Source organism: Nymphaea colorata, chromosome 3, assembly GCF_008831285.2.
Source record: "Nymphaea colorata isolate Beijing-Zhang1983 chromosome 3, ASM883128v2, whole genome shotgun sequence".
Taxonomy (NCBI): domain Eukaryota; kingdom Viridiplantae; phylum Streptophyta; class Magnoliopsida; order Nymphaeales; family Nymphaeaceae; genus Nymphaea; species Nymphaea colorata.
The window spans coordinates 12803689-12826394 of record NC_045140.1 but is presented as its reverse complement, the minus strand read 5'-3'; the positions used below and the strand labels follow the sequence as shown (position 1 = coordinate 12826394).

At 39.9% G+C, this 22706-nt stretch overlaps 1 protein-coding gene across 1 annotated transcript in view; it reads right to left on the bottom strand.

The window, feature by feature from the left end:
- Nucleotides 1-22706, bottom strand: part of LOC116250251 (uridine/cytidine kinase UKL1, chloroplastic) — a 66659-nt gene that overhangs the window by 10460 nt on the left and 33493 nt on the right. The window contains exons 5-10 of the mRNA XM_031623837.2: nt 17087-17183; nt 6437-6516; nt 5050-5244; nt 4855-4938; nt 4503-4563; nt 3103-3163 (exon numbers count right to left, since the gene is read on the bottom strand). Coding sequence (XP_031479697.1) covers nt 3103-3163; nt 4503-4563; nt 4855-4938; nt 5050-5244; nt 6437-6516; nt 17087-17183 — 578 coding nt within the window. The remainder of the gene's footprint in view (nt 1-3102; nt 3164-4502; nt 4564-4854; nt 4939-5049; nt 5245-6436; nt 6517-17086; nt 17184-22706) is intronic.

The window sequence follows — 22706 nt, the reverse complement described above, 5'->3', positions numbered from 1 at the left end:
GTATATAAAGAGCATTGAAAGAAATATGGGTGCTCTATCATGTCAGATGGATGGACAGACACCAGGTGCAATTCTTTGATCAATTTTTTAGTTCACTATCCCATAGGAACAATGTTTTTGAAGTCGGTTGATGCATCTAACAAAGTCGAGGATGCACACTTGCAGTTTAAACTGCTAAAAGATGTCATTAAAGAGGTCAATGAAGAGAATACAGTCCAAATTGTGACTGATAACGCTTCCAACTATGTGAAGGCAGGTAAGATGTTGATGGATGAACCAGATTTGAAACACATGTTTTGGACGCCATGTGCAGCACATTGGTTGGATCTGATGTTAGAAGGCAATGGAGAAATTCCAGATTTCAGAAGCATATTTACTAAAGCAAGGCAGTTGGTAGTCTACATTTATGCACATGGTGAGACTTTAAACATGATGCAGTCTCATACACAAAGCGACCTTGGTAGGCCAGTTATGAGCCAAGTTGCAACAAGATTTTTAACTTTGGAAAGTTTAGAAAAATGCAAAAAGGGTCTACGAGTCATGTTCACATCTAATGAATGGTCAGAAAGCAAGTTAGCTAAGACTACAGCAAGAAAAATAGCAGATAGAACCATTTTGAGAAAGAATTTTTGGAATGAAGTGCACAAGGTCCTTAAAGTTATGCACCCACTCGTAGAAGTGCTTCGCATGGTTGATTGTGATGAAAGACCATCAATGGGTTACATATATGAGGCAATGGACTGTGCAAAGGAGAAAATTAAGGTAAGTCACAAAATTAGGTTTTTCTATTTCTAAGTTATTAATTTATAGTATGAGCCCATAATGTTTTTTTTTTGGTATGAAATTAGGTGAATGTGAAGAATGAAGAGTTCTGATATCAACCCATATGGGACATTATTGACAAGCTATGTCACATAGGTACGGGTACGGGTGCGGGTGCGGGTGCGGGTGCCGGTGCGGGTACGAATCATTTACAAAAAACTTGGGTACGGGGGTATGGCCGTACACACACATGTATATATGTCAAGATTTTTACAGAATCACTGAATCAGTCACTATTAGCCACCCTTTTGTTTTGAAAGTCAAAACAAAGGCATTATCTAATTCCACAGGAACAACATGAATTTATAGTGAAAACTCACTAAACATCCCCAAAGTCCCAAACAGTGACGATTTTTACAGAATAACTTTGGCAAAATTTCCCCAAAATTGAACACGCTGTAAATAACGCACAAAAGGAAACAAAATTTCTATTGAACATGCTGTAAATAACATGCATAAAAGAACCGCCTCAACCGATGAGAAAACAAGCAATACCAGAATGTCAAATGCATATGAGAACAAATCTTATATAGGAAAAAGCAGGAACGGAGGCAGCGTTTATAGCATCTCCAAGACAGATGAGGAAATGACGAAAAACTGAACTACGTGCTTTAAGAAGTGAAGATCTCGCCAGTGGAAACGACGTCTGCCGGCACCAGACAAATGGAAAGAAGAGCGCATTGACAGAAAATAGAAGAAATCGGCAAACGGAAGCAAATACCGTCCGACGTCGCCGCCGTTCGTCCACCCATCATGAATGTGTTATATATAAGAATTAAGAAATTTAGAATATACACTATAGTCTATACACTCTACACTACACACTTTATGGATAAATTATATATGAATATTATATATTACATACTTATAAGTTATAATGAATTGTGTATATGAATGTAACATATTAAGCTTTAACATCCTTACAAAGTACAAACATTAAACAAGTAAACAAAAAACAACAAAACCAGGACAAAACACAGAAATGGGAAAAAACATGCTAAACAAGAAATAGCAGTCGTTGCAGCAAAACACAAAACTGAGAAAGTGAAAAAAAACTAATGGTCAAATATGAACATTTACTGATTTAAGCATAAAACCTATGTCCCATAGGTACGGATACGGCTGCCGGTACGGGTACTGGTTCGGACTATTTTCAAAAACTTGGGTACGGGGGTATGGCTATATATATACGTAACATAAAATAAGAATTCAAACAAAATAACACATTCATGATTCAAAATTTATAATTTTTAAGAAGAAATTATTAAAAAAAAATGAAAACCGGCTTTGCATGTGTTTCTTGAGTGTAAATGGCGTAAAGAACAAAACCGAAATCGTAAATTTTAGATAAGAAAGGACTCTGTCAACTTTGATCGAGTCTTAAATTGGACGGACACGGTCCTGGGTACATTGACCGTACCCGATACTGTTTGACCAGTACCCAAGAGGTACCCGGGACAGTACCAGTACCAGCACCGGTGTCGTACCTGACCGGTAAGGGTACGCTGCCTTTACAGAAGTACCCATGTGACAAAGCATAAAATACAAAAATAGAAGCACATGTGATATGAGTCGTTAGTTGAATCGCTTGCACAACAAAATGAAATACAAACTCAAGAGTGCAATGAGGAAGTGCAGATGGCAGAATCAACCCAAAAGTAGATAGAAAAACAGTCGTTTTGTCGAAAATAGGGTTGAGAAAGAAGCAGATGATAATACTACTGAAATAAGGCAAAGAAGTCTTCTGTTCCACTCAAAGACCCATCGCACGTTGCCGCCGGCCGTCGTCGTCCCCCTTAGTCACCGGAAATGACTTTCCATTCTGTTAGATGCTTTAACGAAACCAGCAAAACCCACACAAGGGAAGAGCACATGAGAGGAGAGGAAGAGGGTAAGTGATCGTGCCCTAAACCCTCTTTTTAACGTTAAAAAATTTTTAAAATAAAAAATAGCGAAACAGGACAAAAATAGACGAAAATGATCAAGTGTGGTTAGCTGCACCCAACTCATGTTGACTTGTGTGGGTTGGATTCTCGAACCGCACCCATGTCCGCACCCGCGCCCGAGTAGTGTCAGCACGGGTGCGACAGTCACTGTGCAGCGTCCATGTGACTTAGATGACAACATGCACATCAACAAACTCTACAGACTGATGTCTTTGGCAATGGAGGGCATGATTTAAAGACATTTCCCAAGAACATTTTGTAGAAACAGATAATCTAACAACTACAAAATCAAAATACAAGCAATCAAAAGCTCGAATAAAGTTTCAGCTCAAACCTTCGAATAATGGAGACACCACACAATTTCTTGCAAAAGTCAACTCCAGTATATACAGATCCTACAAATTACAAGGTGAAGGCAGAGTCATATATTAAGCAGCAATTCTTGCATGAATGCCAGAAGTCAATATTGATTTCATCCAATCATGGGGATGGTAAAAAAAGTATGAAGATATGAAGTAGAAATAAGGAGGAAGGACATGAACCGGTATCAATAGCATGTTCGTGTCCAGCTAGAAAGGGGCACTCAAGTGCAGAAGCAGAAATCACGCATAAGCTTTGCAGAACTATGAGGACCTTAGCTGTATAAGTAACGTTTTGGTATACAGCCAGGAAAGGGTGTTCCAAGTATAGAAGTAAACACTGAAAGCAAAAATCATGTATATGCTTCCACAACTATGAAGAGATCAGCATGAGCAAGTAACTTGTGAAAAGGACAAATAATGGTTTCAAGCATGATGGTGAGTAGCATAGACCCTTTTTTCTTATTAACAGGAAAAAGCCATCAATTGTTTGGATCAATAAGTCGTAAGATAAACCCATTGTTCTTACTAGCAGGAAGAGAGCCCAAATTTTGTCAGCATGCCAGTTATGAGCAAAAGGTGACATATTGACTGTAGCCTGTTTCACTAAGTGCAGACGATGTAAAATTCCATGGGTACCTCTACCTGCCTAAGGTCCTCATGCACAGTGACCAAGTTGCACATAAGCAATAACAAGTGCAAAGCCTCAATACAAAGAGCTCCTTTACATCAGATGATGACAGTGCCCTTTCTGAAGGGTAGAAAAGAACAAAAAGAATATATGACTGTCTCAACAAGGTATGTATATCAAAAACACTTGTTATCTGCTTTATCTCAACAATTTTACCTGGCAGAACTAATAGGGTAAAATGACTTCTTATTTCAACAGGTTTACCCTGTGGAACTATCAGAAATCCAGTAAAATGTCCTTTCGGCATGGCCACTTTTCAAGTCGCAGATCAATTCATGGATTTGCATAAACTGAATGCAACCATATGACTGGCCAAGATATCTCAAGCTCATCCCAGCAGTTCAGAAAGTAAGACATCACTTAGGAATCTATATAGCTAATAAGTGGTAACTTCAAAATAGCTGGTTTAATGTCTCTTATATAACTGACCAATGAGCACAAAAACAGGACATCTAAAACTCGATATCCCAAGGAAATGATGGCAATTTCAGTTCAATATGACACAACAAGAGAACAACAAGTTTGCCAACACACGAAACTTACAAACATACAGCAAACATATACATTGCCAAACAGCAACAACTTTAAAAAAATCCAAGCAATTGACAAAAATTTATGGCACGAGAAATTAAAAGGCCAGCAAAAACCAAAGACACAATAACATTTTTCCCCCAATCAACGAACCTGTTGGAGTCATAACCTGTTTCTCTGTGAAAGGCAAGTGGCCAAGACCATGCTCTACAACCTGACAAATATCTTGCATCAGTAAAGCAAACAAAAAAGTGTTAAATATAAGCATGCCTCTGAAACATACAGCACTTTCTTTATTGTCCAAACAAGGAAGAAGAAAGTGGAGGAGGCACTAGCCATGCCATTGCTACAAACGGAGGATGTCCAATCCACTTTTTGCAGCAAAACAGTAACATAATAATAAAAGCCAAGACTGTCTACAAAAATGATAGGTACCAAAACAATCACAAGATCAACGTGTTCTACATCTTAAGCTTGGGAAGCAACTTAAAGATTGATGGATTACCAGCCTTATAAGTCTATCTGAGTAGAAAACAAAGTCATTCGTTGCTATGTCCTTATCTCTAATCAAAGTATGCATTCCACGTATCTGCAAAGTTCTCTCGTGAAGGGTTACTGCACTAAATATGTCACCTACAAAAATCTTGGACATTAAGAGTCTACAAGATAATTAAGAGCCACAGCAATCAACCATAAATACCTGAAATGTCGACTGAATGACATGAACATTGGGGTAAATTTTGCACAAATTATGCTGGCCAAGCTTTGTGCGTATGTGTTGGACAATTAAATCAATTGCCACATGATTATCTCCTCCTCTAGGTATGATGACATCAGCATACTTCTTTGATGGGAGAACAAAATCATCAAAAGCAGGTTTCACAAACTTGGCATACTGCAAAAACATGGGAAAAGCAATTAGCAAAATATGCAAGCAAAATGAAGACGACAAACAATATCCTGCATCACTGTATTAATAAAAATAAAAATAAAAAACAAAGTTTATTTCTACAGCAGATAAAATATGAAACCTGAATAACATATTACATTGACAGCAAGAGGGGGAAAAAAGGCAAGCATCAAATATGCTTATACGGACATAATTCACCTTCTTCCTTATATAAAGTAGCATGATGTAGGAGGACGCAATTCATTCTCTGCCTTAAGCAAAGCAAGATAAGTGAGGTATATAAAGGCCTGCTGATTGCTGTGTTTCCTTGATTGTCCCAATCTTATGTGACACTATTATTTCATGGTCAACATGAAGGGTATCATAATGCACCGACATTCAATTCACACCAAGAGATGAACTAGGGCATGAGTGGAAATAGGGGAATAGGTGCTTTCTATAAAGAAAGTTGGGGGGGGGGGGGGGGGGGGGGGCTTGTTTTCTGGATGAACTCTGGAGAAGAACGAGTAGGTACAGATATTTGCATAAAGTAAAGGAGATCTTTCCTAACCCTTGAAAATGTGGATATTGTCCTCAGGCAATAAATTTCTTCATGGTATGCAAATGTGCACTTTATACTTCAAAAGAGTCATAAAGAGCAGGAAAGAGGGCTCTTGGCTACTTTTGGCACATGGAGATTGCTAAAGCACAGCAATAAATAAGATAGCCTTCAATAAGAGACTAGAGCATGAAAAAAATATTTATGGTGTGGACCTCATAATAACAATTTATTGATCTATTGACATCTTATTGTTATGGACATTGCAGTCTCTCATGCATGTTAGACAAGGGAATTCACTATTTATCGAAGTAGAAACTTTGATCAGACATTTGTGTGAAGAGATGTGAAGTTGGCATTTCCAATGGCTTAGAACCTGTAAGGCAATGTCTTTCAACCCGAGGTAAAAAAGTTACCCTTCCTGCCTCATATTCCATAACCTTAATGTATGGCATTCTTCTGGCAACATTAAGTTGGTGGTATCGCATGGCCACAAGCCTCCTTAACAGGATGGAATCTCAAAATTTTTCTACTGTTGTATACAGCTAAGAGAATGTGAAGAGCATAGTGCAAGGTTTAATACCTTAAGTAAACTAGACTATCGCGAAGAAATAAGCATACAGTTCTGAAGACACTTGCCTGTTCAAGAACAGAATTCACATCCCTACCCCTCTCCACAGTATCACGTTTTATTCTTCGAGCAAGTCTAACATCAGCATCTTAAAAAGGGGGAAAAAGGAAAAAGTTAGAACAAATTATCAGATAAACTTTCATTACAAGGAAAAAAATATATTTTCTAGAAAAGTTGGTGCAACATCCTGTTCAATAATTAATCAATGTACATCCAACATTTCTGTGGTGAGGGAAATAATGGAAGAGGGGAACACAAATTTGACTGTGAAGTGAAACATGGAAATGGCATAAAAAATAGCACCCGCAAGCAATGGCTTACTTATAAAACTAGATTATATGAATGAACGTTACCATGACTGCCTCACTATAATCACCTTTAAGATTGGAAATAGTGGAAAAGATTATTTCACGTTTGTTTGTTAAAATGGAAATTAACATGAAAAAGAAAAAATGTTGGGTGCCTGGAGCTAAATGAAATGGATCAAACTCTTAGAGTTAAGACTGAATGCAGAATCAAATGCTTTGAGGTTATTTAATTGCAGTCCACATATGCAGTTAGTGACAGTCATCGCCCCTTTACACTTCCGTTTCTATCCACAGAAATGCTACTAGCAAGACCCTAGAAAGACTAGGGACTAGTCAGTCTAAGTTGATTGACAATAAATAAATACATATATTTATTATGAAAGTGAGTCATAGAAACACATATAAGTTAAGAATTAGTTGTATAACAACCCGACCCACTTCCGGGCTTGGGCCCCTGGTTCGACGGATCCTAACCCGCCCCCTAGCAGTTTCGGTTCCAACCCTGAAAAGGCTAGGAACCAGGACAATCATCTCATTAGTGGCTTCCCTTTGTAAGTCCTTGAAGATCTCTCACAATCTTCGATACAGGACTAAACTTCTGGGGTGTTACAATCCACCCCCCTTAAGGCACACACGCCCGCGCATGTGGGACCCCAGGTTTGAGTGTTGAAACTGCTCCAATACCACTTATAACAACCCGACCCACTTTTGAGCTCGGGCCCCTGGTTAGCAGTTTCGGTTCCAACCCTGAAAAGGCTAGAAACCAGGACAATCATCTCATTAATGGCCTCCCTTTATAAGTCCTTGAAGATCCCTTACAATCTTCGATACAATACTAAACTTCTGGGGTGTTACAAGTTGGCTAACCAACTACTAGGTTGACTAGTCTGACCAAATCATATAGATACTTCAATAAAGTCCATGTACCCGTATCGCCATATTTGTTGAGACAAGTTTGAGGGAAAAGAAAGAAAAATCAATCTCATTAGCCCTCATAAAGATTTGGGGGAGGCAGCAAAAATTACAAAATTAGTCCAAGTAACAAATAAAATATTAAAAAACCTCCCACATTGACACTTATAAACCCACAACCCTTAATTACCAAAAACCTCTCACTATATTAAGTATTAACTCTCAAGTCTCAACACTCCCCCTCAAGTTGAAAGATAGATGTAGATCATGTTCAACATGTCACAATATCTTGTAAAATCTACAATAAGAAGCACGTCACAACTTGATCTTTGGAAGACACATGAATAGTTGATATAACTCCTGCTTGAACCATGTCACCAACGTAATGACAATCAATTTTTACATGCTAGGTCTTTTCATGAAACATTGAGTCATTCACAACTTGGCATTATAGGCGGTCACATTGTTGTCACTTCTCACCTTCAGAAGAAACTTCACCAGAACTCCTAAATTGACAAGCATAGTTTTTCTCCAAGCATAGCCATAAACATAGTTCTTGAGCTTTTATCGGCAAAGTTTTCCCTATGTTGCCAAGGTGCCTGGGCGCCACGCAAAGCCTACCGCCTAGGCGAGCCTAGGCAAAAAGCCGACCAATCTTTTTTTTTTTTAATTCTTTTAGTTACCTTAATATGTCAAGTTATTTTGACTGACTAATACTAATATTTGAAATGTGGAAAGTAGTAATATGACAAGTATAATCAACTTAAACAATCAAAAATTAATTGTTGACTCCATTGAATAAGCAAAATCAATAGAAGAAGTTTAACATTACTCATTAAATGTAATCTAATACAAGTAACCAAAAACAAAACTGAATCTAATCTCTAAAGGAAGGAATGTAAATCCGTAGGAAGGCTTTAATCCATCTGTACTTAAAGAAAGACATAATATAACAAAAAAGACTAACACTACATAACAGTATACATATAAGTACATAGCAATAACAATAGATATAAGTACATAACCATACTAATGTATACATATAACAAGTATCACAACATTACATAATAAAACAGGGTAAGAGTATATACATATAATAGGTTGATGCAATACTATATAACAGGTATAACAGACTGTACATAACAATATATACACATAAGTTTTATAACATATATTACAACATATATATAACAGGAATAACAAATTGTATTACAATACAACTTGTTGAAGCATGTCAAATGGGTTTCAGGACCGGGTCTGGATCCATACCCGATCCATCGTGCAGCCCTTGTTGGGCCTTACTTAAGGGTTGTAACCCTAATTTTGAGTAGTTAATGAAATCTTAAGAGAGAGAGAGTCTGGTTGCTAGTGAGCACCAGTTCCTCCTCATCCATGGTTTTTTCCCTCTTGTTGAGGGTTTTTCCACGTTACATCGTGTTCATCGTATTCCTTTGTTCTTGATCCTCGTGTTTCTACATGGTATCAGAGCCGTGAAGTTCCGGCGTGACTGATTCGCGTTATTGTTCCTGTTGTGGCCGTGTAAGAGGAGGACTCGTGCCGGTACTGTTCATTGCCCATCGCCCGACGGTTCCAATCACGTGTTGTTACTGTTCACTGCCCGACGTTGGTCATCGCCTGACACCGTGGAGTTCCGGTGTCTCTTCCAACGACGCACTCGACACTGTTGAAGTTTTGGCGAAGCACTCGACGCCGTCTGGAGCTTCGGCATCTCTCTGTTCCGGTGACTCTCTGTTTCTGTCCTGCTTGCCGTTGTGACTTTTTGGTGGACTCAGGCGAAGGCTGCTGTGCCCGTCGGTGCACCTTCTGCGCCCGAGAGTTTTTTTCTCTTCGCCCTTCGTAGAGCATCGCCCGAGACCGCCGCTGTCGTCTCTGCCAACTCCCAACGTTGCCACTCCGTGCTCTGTTCCTGCCGCCACTGCCACTATCGCCGCCGCTGCTACTGCCGCCACCGCCACCACCTAACTGCATCTCCTGGAAACGCTGCTGCCACCGGCTGCCTCACCCGACATTACTCCATCGCCCGACAGGTTCTTTCTGTTCAGCCCCTGTTTCTGCTGTGGTGGAGTTCCTGTTTTTGGCCCATTTGTTCCCTCTTTTGCTGTCTGTGTTCTGCCGCTGCTGCTGGTTCTTTTTGCCCTCTTTGTAAGACAGGTCTGCAATTATGGCAGCCTCTTCCTCGTCGACCGTCAACACTGATCAGAATGAAGCTGTGACTTATAGAACCGAGAGTATTCCTGTTCAGGTCACTACCACGCCTTACTAAGGAAAATTATCTTAAGTGGGCTGCCGCCATCACCATGGGAATAGCTGGTCGAGGCCGTATTGCATATGTGAATGGGAGTAAGGTTGAACCTGCTGCAAACAGTATAGCTTGGGATACTTGGTTTCTTGAGGACAACCAAGTGAAAACTTGGATTGTTAATTCGGTCTCGTTTGATATTCAATCTCTCATTCTTCGTAAGAAGATTGCGAGAGATATGTGGATCATGTTGGAACAAATGTATGGCCAGAATAAGAGGAAGGTTCGTGTGTATCAACTGATGAAGGACGTATATGCTCTCAGGCAAGGGGATCTCTCGGTCGCAGATTTCTATGCAGCTCTAAAATCCAAATGGGAGGATCTTGACTATCATTCCAAGGCCACTTGGCACTGTCATGACGATCAGATGCAGTACGTTGCCAAAGAATGGGAGAATAGGATATTCCTGTTCTTAGCAGGGCTAAATGACGAATTTGAAAATATCAAGAGTCAGATTCTTAACTCTGAAGAATCCTTCAGTATGGAAGATGTATACTCCCGTGTTGAGGCTGAAGAACAGAGAAGACTTGTTACCCCTGGGGGGAAGAGAGATCACATACCTTATAATGAGAGATCTGCACTTGTTAGTCGTGGTCCGGGTAGTGCTCCCAAACCTCTTCGTAGATGCACTCATTGCAAGAAGACTGGCCATACTGTGGATTTCTGTTGGGATCTTCATCCAGAAAAACGGGGTAACAGGGCGAGATCTTCTAGTGGAAAGACGCCTGTGTCGGAGGATACCAAGTCTAGTGGAGGCAAGGCCTCCATTTCTGCTGAACAGATTCGTGAACTGCGGCCTATTTGGGTCGGATCGATGTCAATCCAGCCGAAACATCAGATGAGACGAAGGCTAATCATGCTCTTGCCATTGTAGGGGATAAAGGTAACTCCTACTTGGGAAAATGGATTGTTGACAGTGGTGCTACTCACCACATGACAGGTAACCCTAAATTGTTTCATGAGTATAAGTTGGCTTCTGGAAGAGAACGTGTATCTCTCGCAGATGGTTCCTCTACCTCTGTGGCTGGAGAAGGGAGTCTGTCCTTGTTGGACAAATTTCATGTGCGAGGAGCATTACATGTCCCTCAGTTTCCCTTAAATCTCTTATCAGTTAGTAAACTTACTAAAAAGCTGAATTGTGAACTCATTTTCTCTGCAAATCGTTGTGTTTTGCAGGACTTGGTGACAGGGAAGAAGATTGGGATTGGTTTGGCGTCTGATGGCTTATATCGTCTTCCCATACGCGTGGCCACGGCTCTTATGAAAGCGATCAGCAAGACAGAAAAGAGAAGAGAAGATTGTCTTCAGTCCTTTTTGTATTGGCATGAACGCCTTGGGCATTTACCTTTTGGGATTTTAAAACAGTTGTTTCCCGATTTGTGTTCCACTTTGAACTTGTCTTTGATTTCTTGTGATGTATGTCAGTTTGCCAAACATGTGAGGGCTTCGTACCCTATTTCTACTAGTTGTGTTAATGAAGCTTTTTCCTTGGTTCATTCTGATGTGTGGGGGCCTTCGGGAATTCATACCCGTCAAGGGTTTCAATATTTTATTACTTTTATTGATGACTTCTCTAGGACCACCTTTGTGTACTTGTCAAAAGATCGCAGTGAGGTACTCAAATCATAGAGACATTCATTCTTGTGCAAACTTAATATGGTGGAAATGTTAAAACTTTTCGATCGGATAATGCCAGTGAGTATATGTGTCAGTCAGTTGAGGATTTCCTTCCAAAAAGGGGGATTGTTCATGAGACGTCATGTAGTTATACCCCCCCCCCCCTCAGAACAGGGTGGCTGAGAGGAGGAACCGCCAGCTCCTTAATGTCACAAGAGCCCTTTTGTTTCAGAGAAATCTTCCCAAACACTATTGGGGTGATGAAGTTCTTACTAGTGCGTACCTCATCAACCGCATTCCCAGTCGTGTACTGAATGGTCGGACTCCTCATTCCTTACTTCCGGGAAGTCGTCAACCTTTTCTTCTCCCCCCTCGTGTGTTTGGTTGTGTGTGTTTTATTCATGATCACAGTCCAAATGTTAAGAAACTTGACCCCCGGTCTATCAAGGGTGTGTTTTTGTTGGGTATTCTTCCACTCATAAAGGGTATAGATGTCTTGATCTACCACTGGTCCAGTTTATGTTACAAGAGATGTTACCTTTTTGAAACATGCCTCTTACTTTTGTGAGAATCCTCTTCAGGGGGAGAAGTCTGTGGTTAGGGAAGAGTATTCTCAGAGTCAAGAGATTCAATTTACAGATTTTTTGGATTACAAGAAAGAAGAACCTATTACAGTTGTTGATATGCCTGAGAAGGAGCTTATAAGTGCATTTTCTGCCTCATAGGAAATCCACTAGACCATAGCAAGATTCATGACCAAATGGTAGCATATCGAAAAGCAGAATGACCATTTGGCATAGACATAACTATTCAAAAGCGAAAAACACTTTTGCCAAGTATTATACTTCATTTTAATTAATGTTGGTCATTTAATATTCGTATCATACTATTTGATTTTTTTTTTAAGATTCTATTAGTTGATTTGTGAACACCTTATGGCATTGGATGCACTTAACTCCAAAGATTTGCTATACAAGTATTGGGCCTAACATCCAGGGTTTCTAGCTGTGCGTACCTTTGAACGATTAATTATACCAGGCATTTGCTATCATTTAGACATATTCATATGATTGGACGTTGCTCTCATGCAGTGCTTCTTTGTATACTGCTTCATACAAAGAAAAGAAATAGATAGAAGCATAAAAAATGGAACAACTTAGTATATGTGGCATATAATTAGAGGCTCAAGAAAAGATAGAAAGAAAAATACTTGGAGCATAGATTGTTAAAATCATATTGAGAGAAGTTGATGACGATGAAGAATGGCCCACTGATAATGAAAATGTATACGATGGTGATCCTTCTCTCACATGGGATCTTGTAGACAAAGCAAGTGGAGCTTCCCAAGGCAAGGATGGCCCATCCACACGTTTCGATAAGCAAAAGAGGAAGAAAAACAAAAAAACAAAGGGTGCATTTGCAAGCTGTTGCAGCCTTGAAACGTGGAGAGAGAGAGAGAGGGCTGAAGACGTGAGAGTTGAGAAGAAAAGAACTCATCTCATTCACTAACCCTAATCTCTATTATAAAGAGATTAGGGTAGAAAGAAGATTTACATATTACATCAATCTAAAATAAAGAAAATATTAAAGAGATGTTATAACTCTTTAATATTACAAAGAACCACCTAGAACATAAACATTCTTATTTCAACACTCCCCCTCAAGCTGGAGCACACATATTAAACATGTTCAGCTTGTCACAACATTTAAAGAAATCACCAATAGGGAGAGCTTTGGTGAAGACATCTGCAGCTTTGTCTTCTAAAGGGACATGAATAGTGGCAATGGTTCCTCCTTGAACGAGATCCCGAATGTAATGACAGTCAACCTCAATATGTTTAGTTCTCTCATGGAAAACTGGATTATTAGCAATGTATGTGGCTGCACGATTGTCACAATACATTTTCATGGGAAGTGGAATCGACACACTTAGGCTAGATAGCATGGATCTAGCCCAAGTCATTTCTGTTGCAGTTTGAGCCATAGCTCTGTATTCAGATTCTGCACTAGATCTTGACACCACACCTTGTTTTTTACTTCTCCATGATATGAGGTTGTCTCCCACAAATACACAAAATCCTGTGGTAGATTTTCTGTCCTCGATTGAGCTAGCATAGTCAGTATCACTATAGGCTTCCACTTCCAGAGTCTTGCCTTTTGTGAACAAAAGGCCAGATATTTAACCACCATCAAAGCAACATCCCAATGAACTTTCCTTGGTTTTTCCATAAATTGACTTAGCTTCCCCACTGCAAAACTAATGTCTGGTCTTGTCACAGTAACATAGAGTAGTTTTCCAATAAGGGATCTATAAGATCGAGAATCCACTAATTCTGTTTGGTCATCATGAAGGTGTATACGTGGATTCATAGGCAAATTAGCCGGTTTAGCTCCTAGCATCTCTGTGTCCTGCAATAAATCAAGAACATACTTCCATTGAGAGAGAACAACACCCTCCCTATTGCGAGCAACTTCTATTCCCAAGAAGTATCGAAGTGGACCAAGATCTTTCGTCACAAAGTGTTTTTGAAGAAACAGTTTTGCATCAGAAATTTCTTGATCAGAGTCACCTGTTAGGATAATATCATCAACATAAACCACGAGAACGGTTATACCTCTGCAAGTCTTCTTGATAAACAGAGAATGATCAAGAGGAGATCTCACAAAGCCACACTTTGAGACTACCTCAAAAAACTTGTGACACCACGCACGAGTTCTCTGCTTGAGTCCATAAATAGCTTTCTTCAACTTGCACACTTTGCCACATTAGATGCACAAGAGCAAGCAAACCGCTGTCCAACTGTTGACAGCAACCCACGGCCAAAAAGAACAGCAATCTGAAAAACAACTGCTAACAGCAAGCCCACAATAATCTGCTCCAACCAACAACTTGTCTATTTATGTATCTAACGCAGCTGTACCACACATTAATTTTCACACATCATAGATAACGACAGCAAATAAATGTATTCAACGTAAACTGCCACAAAAAAATCATAAAGAGCAGTCCCCCACTTGGCTGCCTTGATCATAGACCACATCAAACCATAAGAGTCTCCACGACTGGAGTCTATTCACGCATACCTCCTAGCGTGAATAGACTCCTCCACCTAGTTCCGTTGCTGGAAATCAGTCAACTAGAACATATGAGAAGAGAAGAAGGAAGAGACGGAAGAAGAGGAAGGAGAACAAGACGGTGGAAGAGATAGCCTGAGAAGGAGGGTCGCCGGCTGTTCACATCACGTCGCCAGATTCACGAACGTCTGCAGCCTATCGCCGGCTGTTCAAGTCGCGTCGCCAGTCACATCCCGCTCTGATACCATGTTGCAGCCTTGAAACATGGAGAGAGAGAGAGAGAGAGGGCTGAAGACGTGAGAGTTGAGAAGAAAAGAACTCATCTCATTCACTAACCCTAATCTCTATTATAAAGAGATTAGGGTAGAAAGAAGATTTACATATTACATCAATCTAAAATAAAGAAAATATTAGAGAGATCTTATAACTCTTTAATATTACAAAGAACCACCTAGGAACATAAACATTCTTATTTCAACACAAGCAAAGGCAAGATGGTCCATCCACACGTTCAGATAAGCAAAAGAAAAAAAAAAACAAACAAAACAAAGGGTGCGTTTGCAAGCAAAGGCAAGAGGAAGTTTGTTAAAATACAAGAACTTGAAGAAAAAGTTGAAACAATGTTGGAAGACACCGAAGAAAATGATGTATCACTTAATTTAGATGATGATTCAGATAATGATGGACTTGCATTATCTTCTTCCTCAGATCCCAAGGCCCTTTAGTATTACCCTACTAGGATATTTTGGTTTTCGAATTTCAATTCTAAAAAAAATGATTACAAACATATTCTGCTTACTGCATATATTTCTTCATTTGAATCTTATGAAGCACACTTTACAATTTGTGCTAATTGTTATGCTAACCATGTTTATTATTTACATTATTAGAAATTACTATGTCTGGAGAAGTGCCCAACATTGATGAACAACACATTCCATCTTTACCAGGCCTTGTTCTTGATATGGAAAAACAAGATGATCTGCTACTGCCAGACAATCTATCAGAGATTTTGTTCCTGAAACTTAAGCACAAGAAAATCTGACTTCACATATAGTCCCAGACTTTGAGGAAGATGACGATGCTCATCAGCCACAAAGGAAGTTGATTAAGACAAATGAAGACAATATTACATTTTGAATGGAAGAGCCTACTAAATCATCAAATCCTTCTTGAGGATTTACATTCCTTCTTATATAGATTAGAATTATTTTGTTTTTAAGGCACAGAGTACGACCCACATTGAGGCGCACACCTCAAGGCAGGCTGCACCTCACTGCTACAGCATACGCTTTGAGGGGTGAGGCATATGCCTCTTACAACATTGACCCAAACCTGTATCCACAACCATATGACTTAGGTTGCTGGTTTGAAACATAGGTTGCATGATAACCATTGAATCAACTAGTCAAGATTTTGACAACTAAGATTTTACTACCGTAATAAATGGTGCATTTTGAATATGTAGTTAACATCTAGCAAGTCCCAGAATTTGTTCTTTCCTTCATGCAAAACAAAATTCTTACAGACTTTCATAGTGTTGCTTAAGATATGCAAGGAATTCAAACAGTAATACCTAATGCTTAATTTTCTAGTGAGGAAGATTGTCATCCTAAGTTGATTTGATAGAAAGAATAGTTACGTGGACGCCATAATAATGTTAGTAGCAAAAGCAATAGCAGTGAAGAAAAAGAACAATCGAACATTGCTAGTGAAATAACTCACATGGTACAGCTTTCTCTCTAATTTGCCTGTTCAATTTTTTGGAACACACCACCTTTATTTCTTAGTCCCTCCTCTAGAAAGATGCCCATCTAGTTAAAATTTTATCTAAAAGACGACAAATTTCATATTTCACCACTGTTGTTAGATGTGTGTGCTCTGAGGTCTGAAGCGCATGCCTCGGACCACCTCAGACCTTTGAGCACCTCATGAAAACTGAGGTCAGGTACGAAATTCCTTAAGTGTGTGTTTCACCCTAGTGATGTGCATGCATCAGGCTGGTGTACATCTGGTGCCTAAAGCATGCACTTTAGGTACTTAGTAGGTCTTCAATTACTTTGTGTTGCAAATTCTAAGTTTATTATTTATCAAATTCACCAACAGTTTGAAGTTTTGGTCATGAAGCTTATGCTTGGCTCTGCTTTATCTCACTTCCCTTCGCTTCACAGGCTTAGAGCTTTGCTTCGCCTCATCGCATTTAACAACATTGATTTTCACAAATTCTGCCTCTCTTGACTTATTGAGCATTGGCATGCCTAGGGAATAATAGCATGCATGGATGCCAATAACTGATCTTGTTCATGAAATGCTAGAAACAGAAAGGAAGATTTTCCACAGATTGAATACAACCAAAAAGTCTGCACAAACATATAACTTTAAAAAAAAATATGAGATCCAAACAAAGAAAGAAGATATGAAAAAACCTGTATCCACAAAGATCTTCATGTTCATCAAACTACGGACTCGTGGATCATGGAAGACTAAAATTCCCTCCAAGATAATCACATCGGATGCATTAACCTACTAGGTTATATACCAACACTTCAAAATTACTGATCAGGAAATGAGAACAAAAATAAATTTAATTTAAATAAGGATAACAGTTACCAAGGTACATGCTAAGCCTAAGCATATATATTAAATCATTTATCATCATGAAAACAGTATGTCAACAGAGAGTAAAAAAGCCATTTCCTTTTCCTTGCTCAAAGTTCAACAAAAATCACTAGGGCAAGCACAAGAGCCCCAAAAAGTAGTATACTACTTCGTGTGTGTGTCGGGTGAAGTTGCAACATTATTAAGTGTGTGTGCATATGTCATATTTACAATATCAATTTTTTATCAGCAATATTTTCAGTTTGGAGATATTTTCAACATGAGGACAGGAATGTTGCATACGCAACATTGAATACATAGAAAAGAAAATATTATGAACAAAGAATATTACATGCATATACATACATACATACATACACACACACACACACATATATATAAGGGTCTCTCATTGCATCAATCTTTTGGTGTAATGGACACAACATGCTTTTAAGCAAAAGAAGTTGAAAAAATCATGGTCGACAGTGACCGCCGCTGCTTTTTGAGCATCGAGAACCCCTCTGCGACACCTGTGAGTCCCCGGTAGGTGTCATCAGCACCGCAAAGTGGAGCGGCTGTCTCCCCAATGCTCAAAAAAAATTGCCACTTGGTCTCCAGCGATGCCCCACCGGGCCGTCACGGTGACATAAGGCAAAAAAAATTTGCTAGGAAGAAAATTTTTTTGAGCGAGCTAGGCCAGCGCCTCCCCCTTTTTTAGGAACGGAGAAGCAATCACCACCTCCCCAACCCCGTTCCACCGGCGATGCATTGTTGGGCCGTCCTCGATGGATGCAAAAAACTTTGCCCAATTTTTTTTGCACAAAGGGGAGGCCAGATGATGACATTGAATGGGACGTCGCAAACATTCTAAGCCATTGGCGATGCCCCCAAGCATTGTTAGCACCGTGGAGGGAAGGCAACAGCCTCCCCCCTTGATAAAAGTCACAAGGCGTTGGGCTTGCCTAATGCCCATTGTTGGCTTTTTATTTTTTTCTTTAAAGAAAATGGAGCATTCGATCAAAAAGATCAGATGGCCATGGTTCAACGTATCCCTTGCCAATTGCTTGGCATAAAGGGACACACTTTCATGTACAAAAAAGCCTTCGTTACACCAATGGTTTGGTGTAATGGGTATGAAAATTCTTTTAGAAGAAATTGAAAAAGTCATGGTTGATCATGAGTGTCGCCATTTTTTCTACATCAGGGAGCTGATCGCCTCCCCTCTATGGTCTCAGTGAGTCCAAGGCGGACGTTGCCGACACTGCAACAAGAGGCGATGCCCTCCTCAATGCTCAAAAAAATGGCAAAATTTTTTTGAGCGGTGTAGGTCATCGTCTCCTCGTTTTTAAGGGGGTGGGGGAGGCAGTCATTGACCCCTACTGCTACTGGGGATGGCCCAGCAAGTCGTGCCCAGCACTCCCAGGCTGCCAATGAGGGGCCACCAACTGCCTCCCCCAATGCAAAAGAATGGAATAAGGCCATCCCTCCCCTCTGTGGCACTTGCGACACCCCTCCGAGCATCGCTGCCGGTTCTGGGCTGCTGGCAACACCCTGCAAGGCATTGCAGGCACCATTGAGCAGAGACGACAGCCTCCCCCCATGCTAAAGTCATAGGATGTTGGGCCTTGTCAGATGCCCATTGTTCCCTTTTTTTATTTTTTTAAGAAAATGGAGCGCACGCTCCTGGTTTAGTGTGCCGCTTACGTCAATTGCTTGGCTTAAGAGAACATAGTTTGTACTTTGTGTATATATGTGTGTGTGTGTGTGTGTGTGTGTGTCAATTGCTTGGCTTAAGAGAACATAGTTTGTACTTTGTGTATATATATATATGTGTGTGTGTGTGTGTGTGTGTGTGCCATAACAAAAAGGACAGCGAATATGAAGCCATCTCTATCTAGCCGCCAAACCCTCCCCTTCGCTAAGCTCGCTTCCCCTTCCTTCTCCTCCTTGCCCTTCGTAATATACCCACAACACAACCACACCTATGCCATAACAATGTGGTGCAAGCAGACCAAATGATGCACCCATGTGACATATGTGGTAGTCATAATTCTATTAGGCTGATGAACCAAATAAAACTGATGAAGGAAACAAATTTTCATACACGCGACCAACCAAACATGAAAGGTGGGGAAAATTATCTAGTTCGACCCAATAACATCATCACCTGCTATTCCTGTTATGTATATGACCACTTCCCAGGAACAACTCTATCATATGATTAAGTTGTAGTATCAAGTACAGATTTTAATGCTAAGTTGCTAACACTTTTGCAAAGGCTAATATTGTCACAGCCAACTTCTATTCTGCAGCCCTCAATTAATGACCCTTAAGTCCTCATCCACATAAACATTGATATACGCCAATTGTACTTTGAGAACCAAAAAACCTCTAATTACATGCACTGCCTATATACTTACAAAAAAAGAAACGCGACAAATTGAAGGGATCTTCATCACATGTCAAAAATGTTTAGGACCACCTTTCTAGGCATCTAAGTACCTTGGAAATGTGAAAAACCTTTGTGTTACTGTCTATAACTGCACTATAGAATAATATACTGTAGAAACAAAAAGGGAAAAACACGATGTAACGTGAAAAACCCTCAACAAGAGGGAAAAAACCACGGGTGAGGGAGAACTGGTGCCCACTAGCAGCCAGACACTCTCTCTTAAAATCTCATTCACACTGAAAAGAGGTTAGAAGGGTATCAATAGAACCCTACAACATTACAAAGCGGATCGGGTCCAGACCCAGACCCAAAACAACCAAACTCATCAACACTCTCCCTCAAGTTGGGCATTAGGATAAAACATGCCCAACTTGGATACATTTCTCTCAAATGAAGTTGAAGACAAGGCTTTGGTCAGAACATCAGTTGTCTGGTCTTCAGATTTATGTAAGGAAGAACAAGTTCTTTAGTGTTGAAATTAGAGGAGTTTATGCTTTTAGGTGGTTCTTTGTAATATTAAAGAGTTATAAGACCTTTTTAATATTTTCTTTATTTTAGATTGATGTAATCTCTAAATATCCTTTCTACCCTAATCTCTTTATAATGGAGATTAGTGTTAGTGAATGAAAGAACGTTTTCTCTCCCCAACTCTCACGACTTCAGCAACGTTTTCTCTCCCCAACTCTCACGACTTCAGCTCTTTCTCTCTCTCCACGTCTCAAGGCTGCAACATGGTATCAGAGCAGCGGACGTGACTGGCGACGTGAAGCAAACAGCCGGCGATCCTCCTTCTCCTCTCAGGCTATATCTCTTCCACCGTCTCCTTCTTCTTCCCCTTCTTCCGTCTCTTTCTCCTTCTCTTCTCGTCTGTTCTAGTTGACAGATTTCCAGCAACGGAACCGTGTGGAGGAGTCTATTCACGCTAGGAGATATGCGTGAATAGACTCCAACCGTGGATTTACATAAGTATATATATTATCGCAGTTGTGTGAGAGTCTGCGCTGATTAATCTCTTATGGTCTGATGTGTTCTATGATCAAAGCAGCCAAGTGGAGGATTGCTCTCTATGATTTCTGTGGCAGTTTATGTTGAATGTTTTTATTTGCTGTCACTATTCATGATTTGTAAAAAATAATCTGTGGTACAGCAGCGTTAGATGCATAAATAGACAAGTTGTTGGTTGGAGCAGACTATACAAGCAGTGGGGATCCTTTTTCTGTTGTGGGCTTGCTGTTAGCAGAATTTTTTGTCGTCAGATTGCTATTTTTTTGTCGTGGTGTTGTTGTCAACAGTTGGACAGCAGTCTGTTTTTGTCGTGGTGTTGCTGTCAATAGTTGGACAGCAGTTTGGTTGTTACTGTGCATCTAACGTTGCCGTGTGGGACGTTTGTTCTTGCTGATCAGTCTCTTTCTCAATAGATATATATAATTTCTCTTGCTGGTGGTGGTTGATCTCTTGTGGACAGATTTGCGATGGCTGAAAATACCAAAACTGATTTATCTCATGAGATTAAAAGTAGACGAAATCCATTCTCTTATGGTTCTACTGTGAAGTTAGACGGATCTAACTATAAGATTTGGTCTCATGTGTTTATGATGTCTGTGATTGGACATCAGAATGAGCATGTTATAGAAAAAAATGAGTTTGTTGAAAAGAGTGGAAAAAAAGGTTCATGGAAGGGAGATAATAATATTTTCATGTCGTGTGAAATGTTGCATCGAAGCAGGGCAAAAATTCTTTATAGTCTCCTATTAAGTCTGTTCAGGCAGCTTCATCAGTTGTAGATGGGTCTTTATCTCCTTCTCATTCTGAGACAGTGACTGTGAGTATCAACAAGTCAGAGTATGAGGACTTCCTAGCACACAGATCTACCCAGCTGTCGGCCTCTCCAGTCATGATAGACAGTGCTATGTCTGTTGACACTGTCACACATGATACAAGTACTACTTGGATTATCGATCCAAGAGCATCGAGACACTTTAGTAGACCTTCTCTGTTTACTGTGCTACACTCATTACCTCAGACACGTCATGTGAAATTTGCAGATGGTAGATGGTCACCTATTATGGGTTATGGTGATATCAAGATTTCTCAGTCTATGACTATTCCTAATGTATTATATGTTCCTAAGTTTCCAACAAATTTGTTATCGGTTGGACAATTGATTAATGACTTACATTGTCGTGTTATATTTGACTATGGTTTATGTTCATTTCAAGACTTGTAAACTGGGAAGACGATTGGTGGAGGCTATGAAAAAGGGGCATCTACTTCATGTCGGATCCCGTGGATATTGCGATCACCTCACTGTCCTCCTCCTTCCAGTGGCATCTCAGACTTGGTCATGCATCTGTCTCCAAGCTCTGTCACCTTCTTCTTCATCTTTCAGTACCAGAATCGTTCCAGTGTGAAGCCTGTCAACTTGGCAAACACACCCGTAGCAGTTATTCATCAAGTCTTAGTCTGTCCAATTGTGGACTATTTGATCTTCTTCATGCTGATGTGTGGAGTCCTAGCAGAGTTGCTAGTAGGTCAAGATTTTGGTATTTCCTTGTCATTGTTGATGATTATTCTCAAGTCACTTGGGTCTTCCTTTTGAAGGAAAGGTTCTGAAGTAGTATGTACTCTCAAAAACCTTATTATTGAAATAAAGACCCAGTTTGGTATTTTTGTTAAAAGCATTCGCACTGATTACGCACTTGAGTTCAAGGTCTCTACCTTAATGAAGTTTTACTCTGATAATAGCATTTCTCCTCAGTTTACTAAACATCATACCTCCCAACAAAATGGAGTAACTGAACGTAAACATTGCCAACTTTTAAATGTGGCTCGTTCCCTAATGCTTCATACTAATTTACCTGCATACTTTTGGAGAGATGCCATCCGCACTGCATGTTACTTAACCAACTATTTGCTCTCATCCTCTATTGACAACAAGGTTTCCATTAACCTTGTGCACCCACAACGACCCTTATTTCCAATGGCTCCCAAAGTAT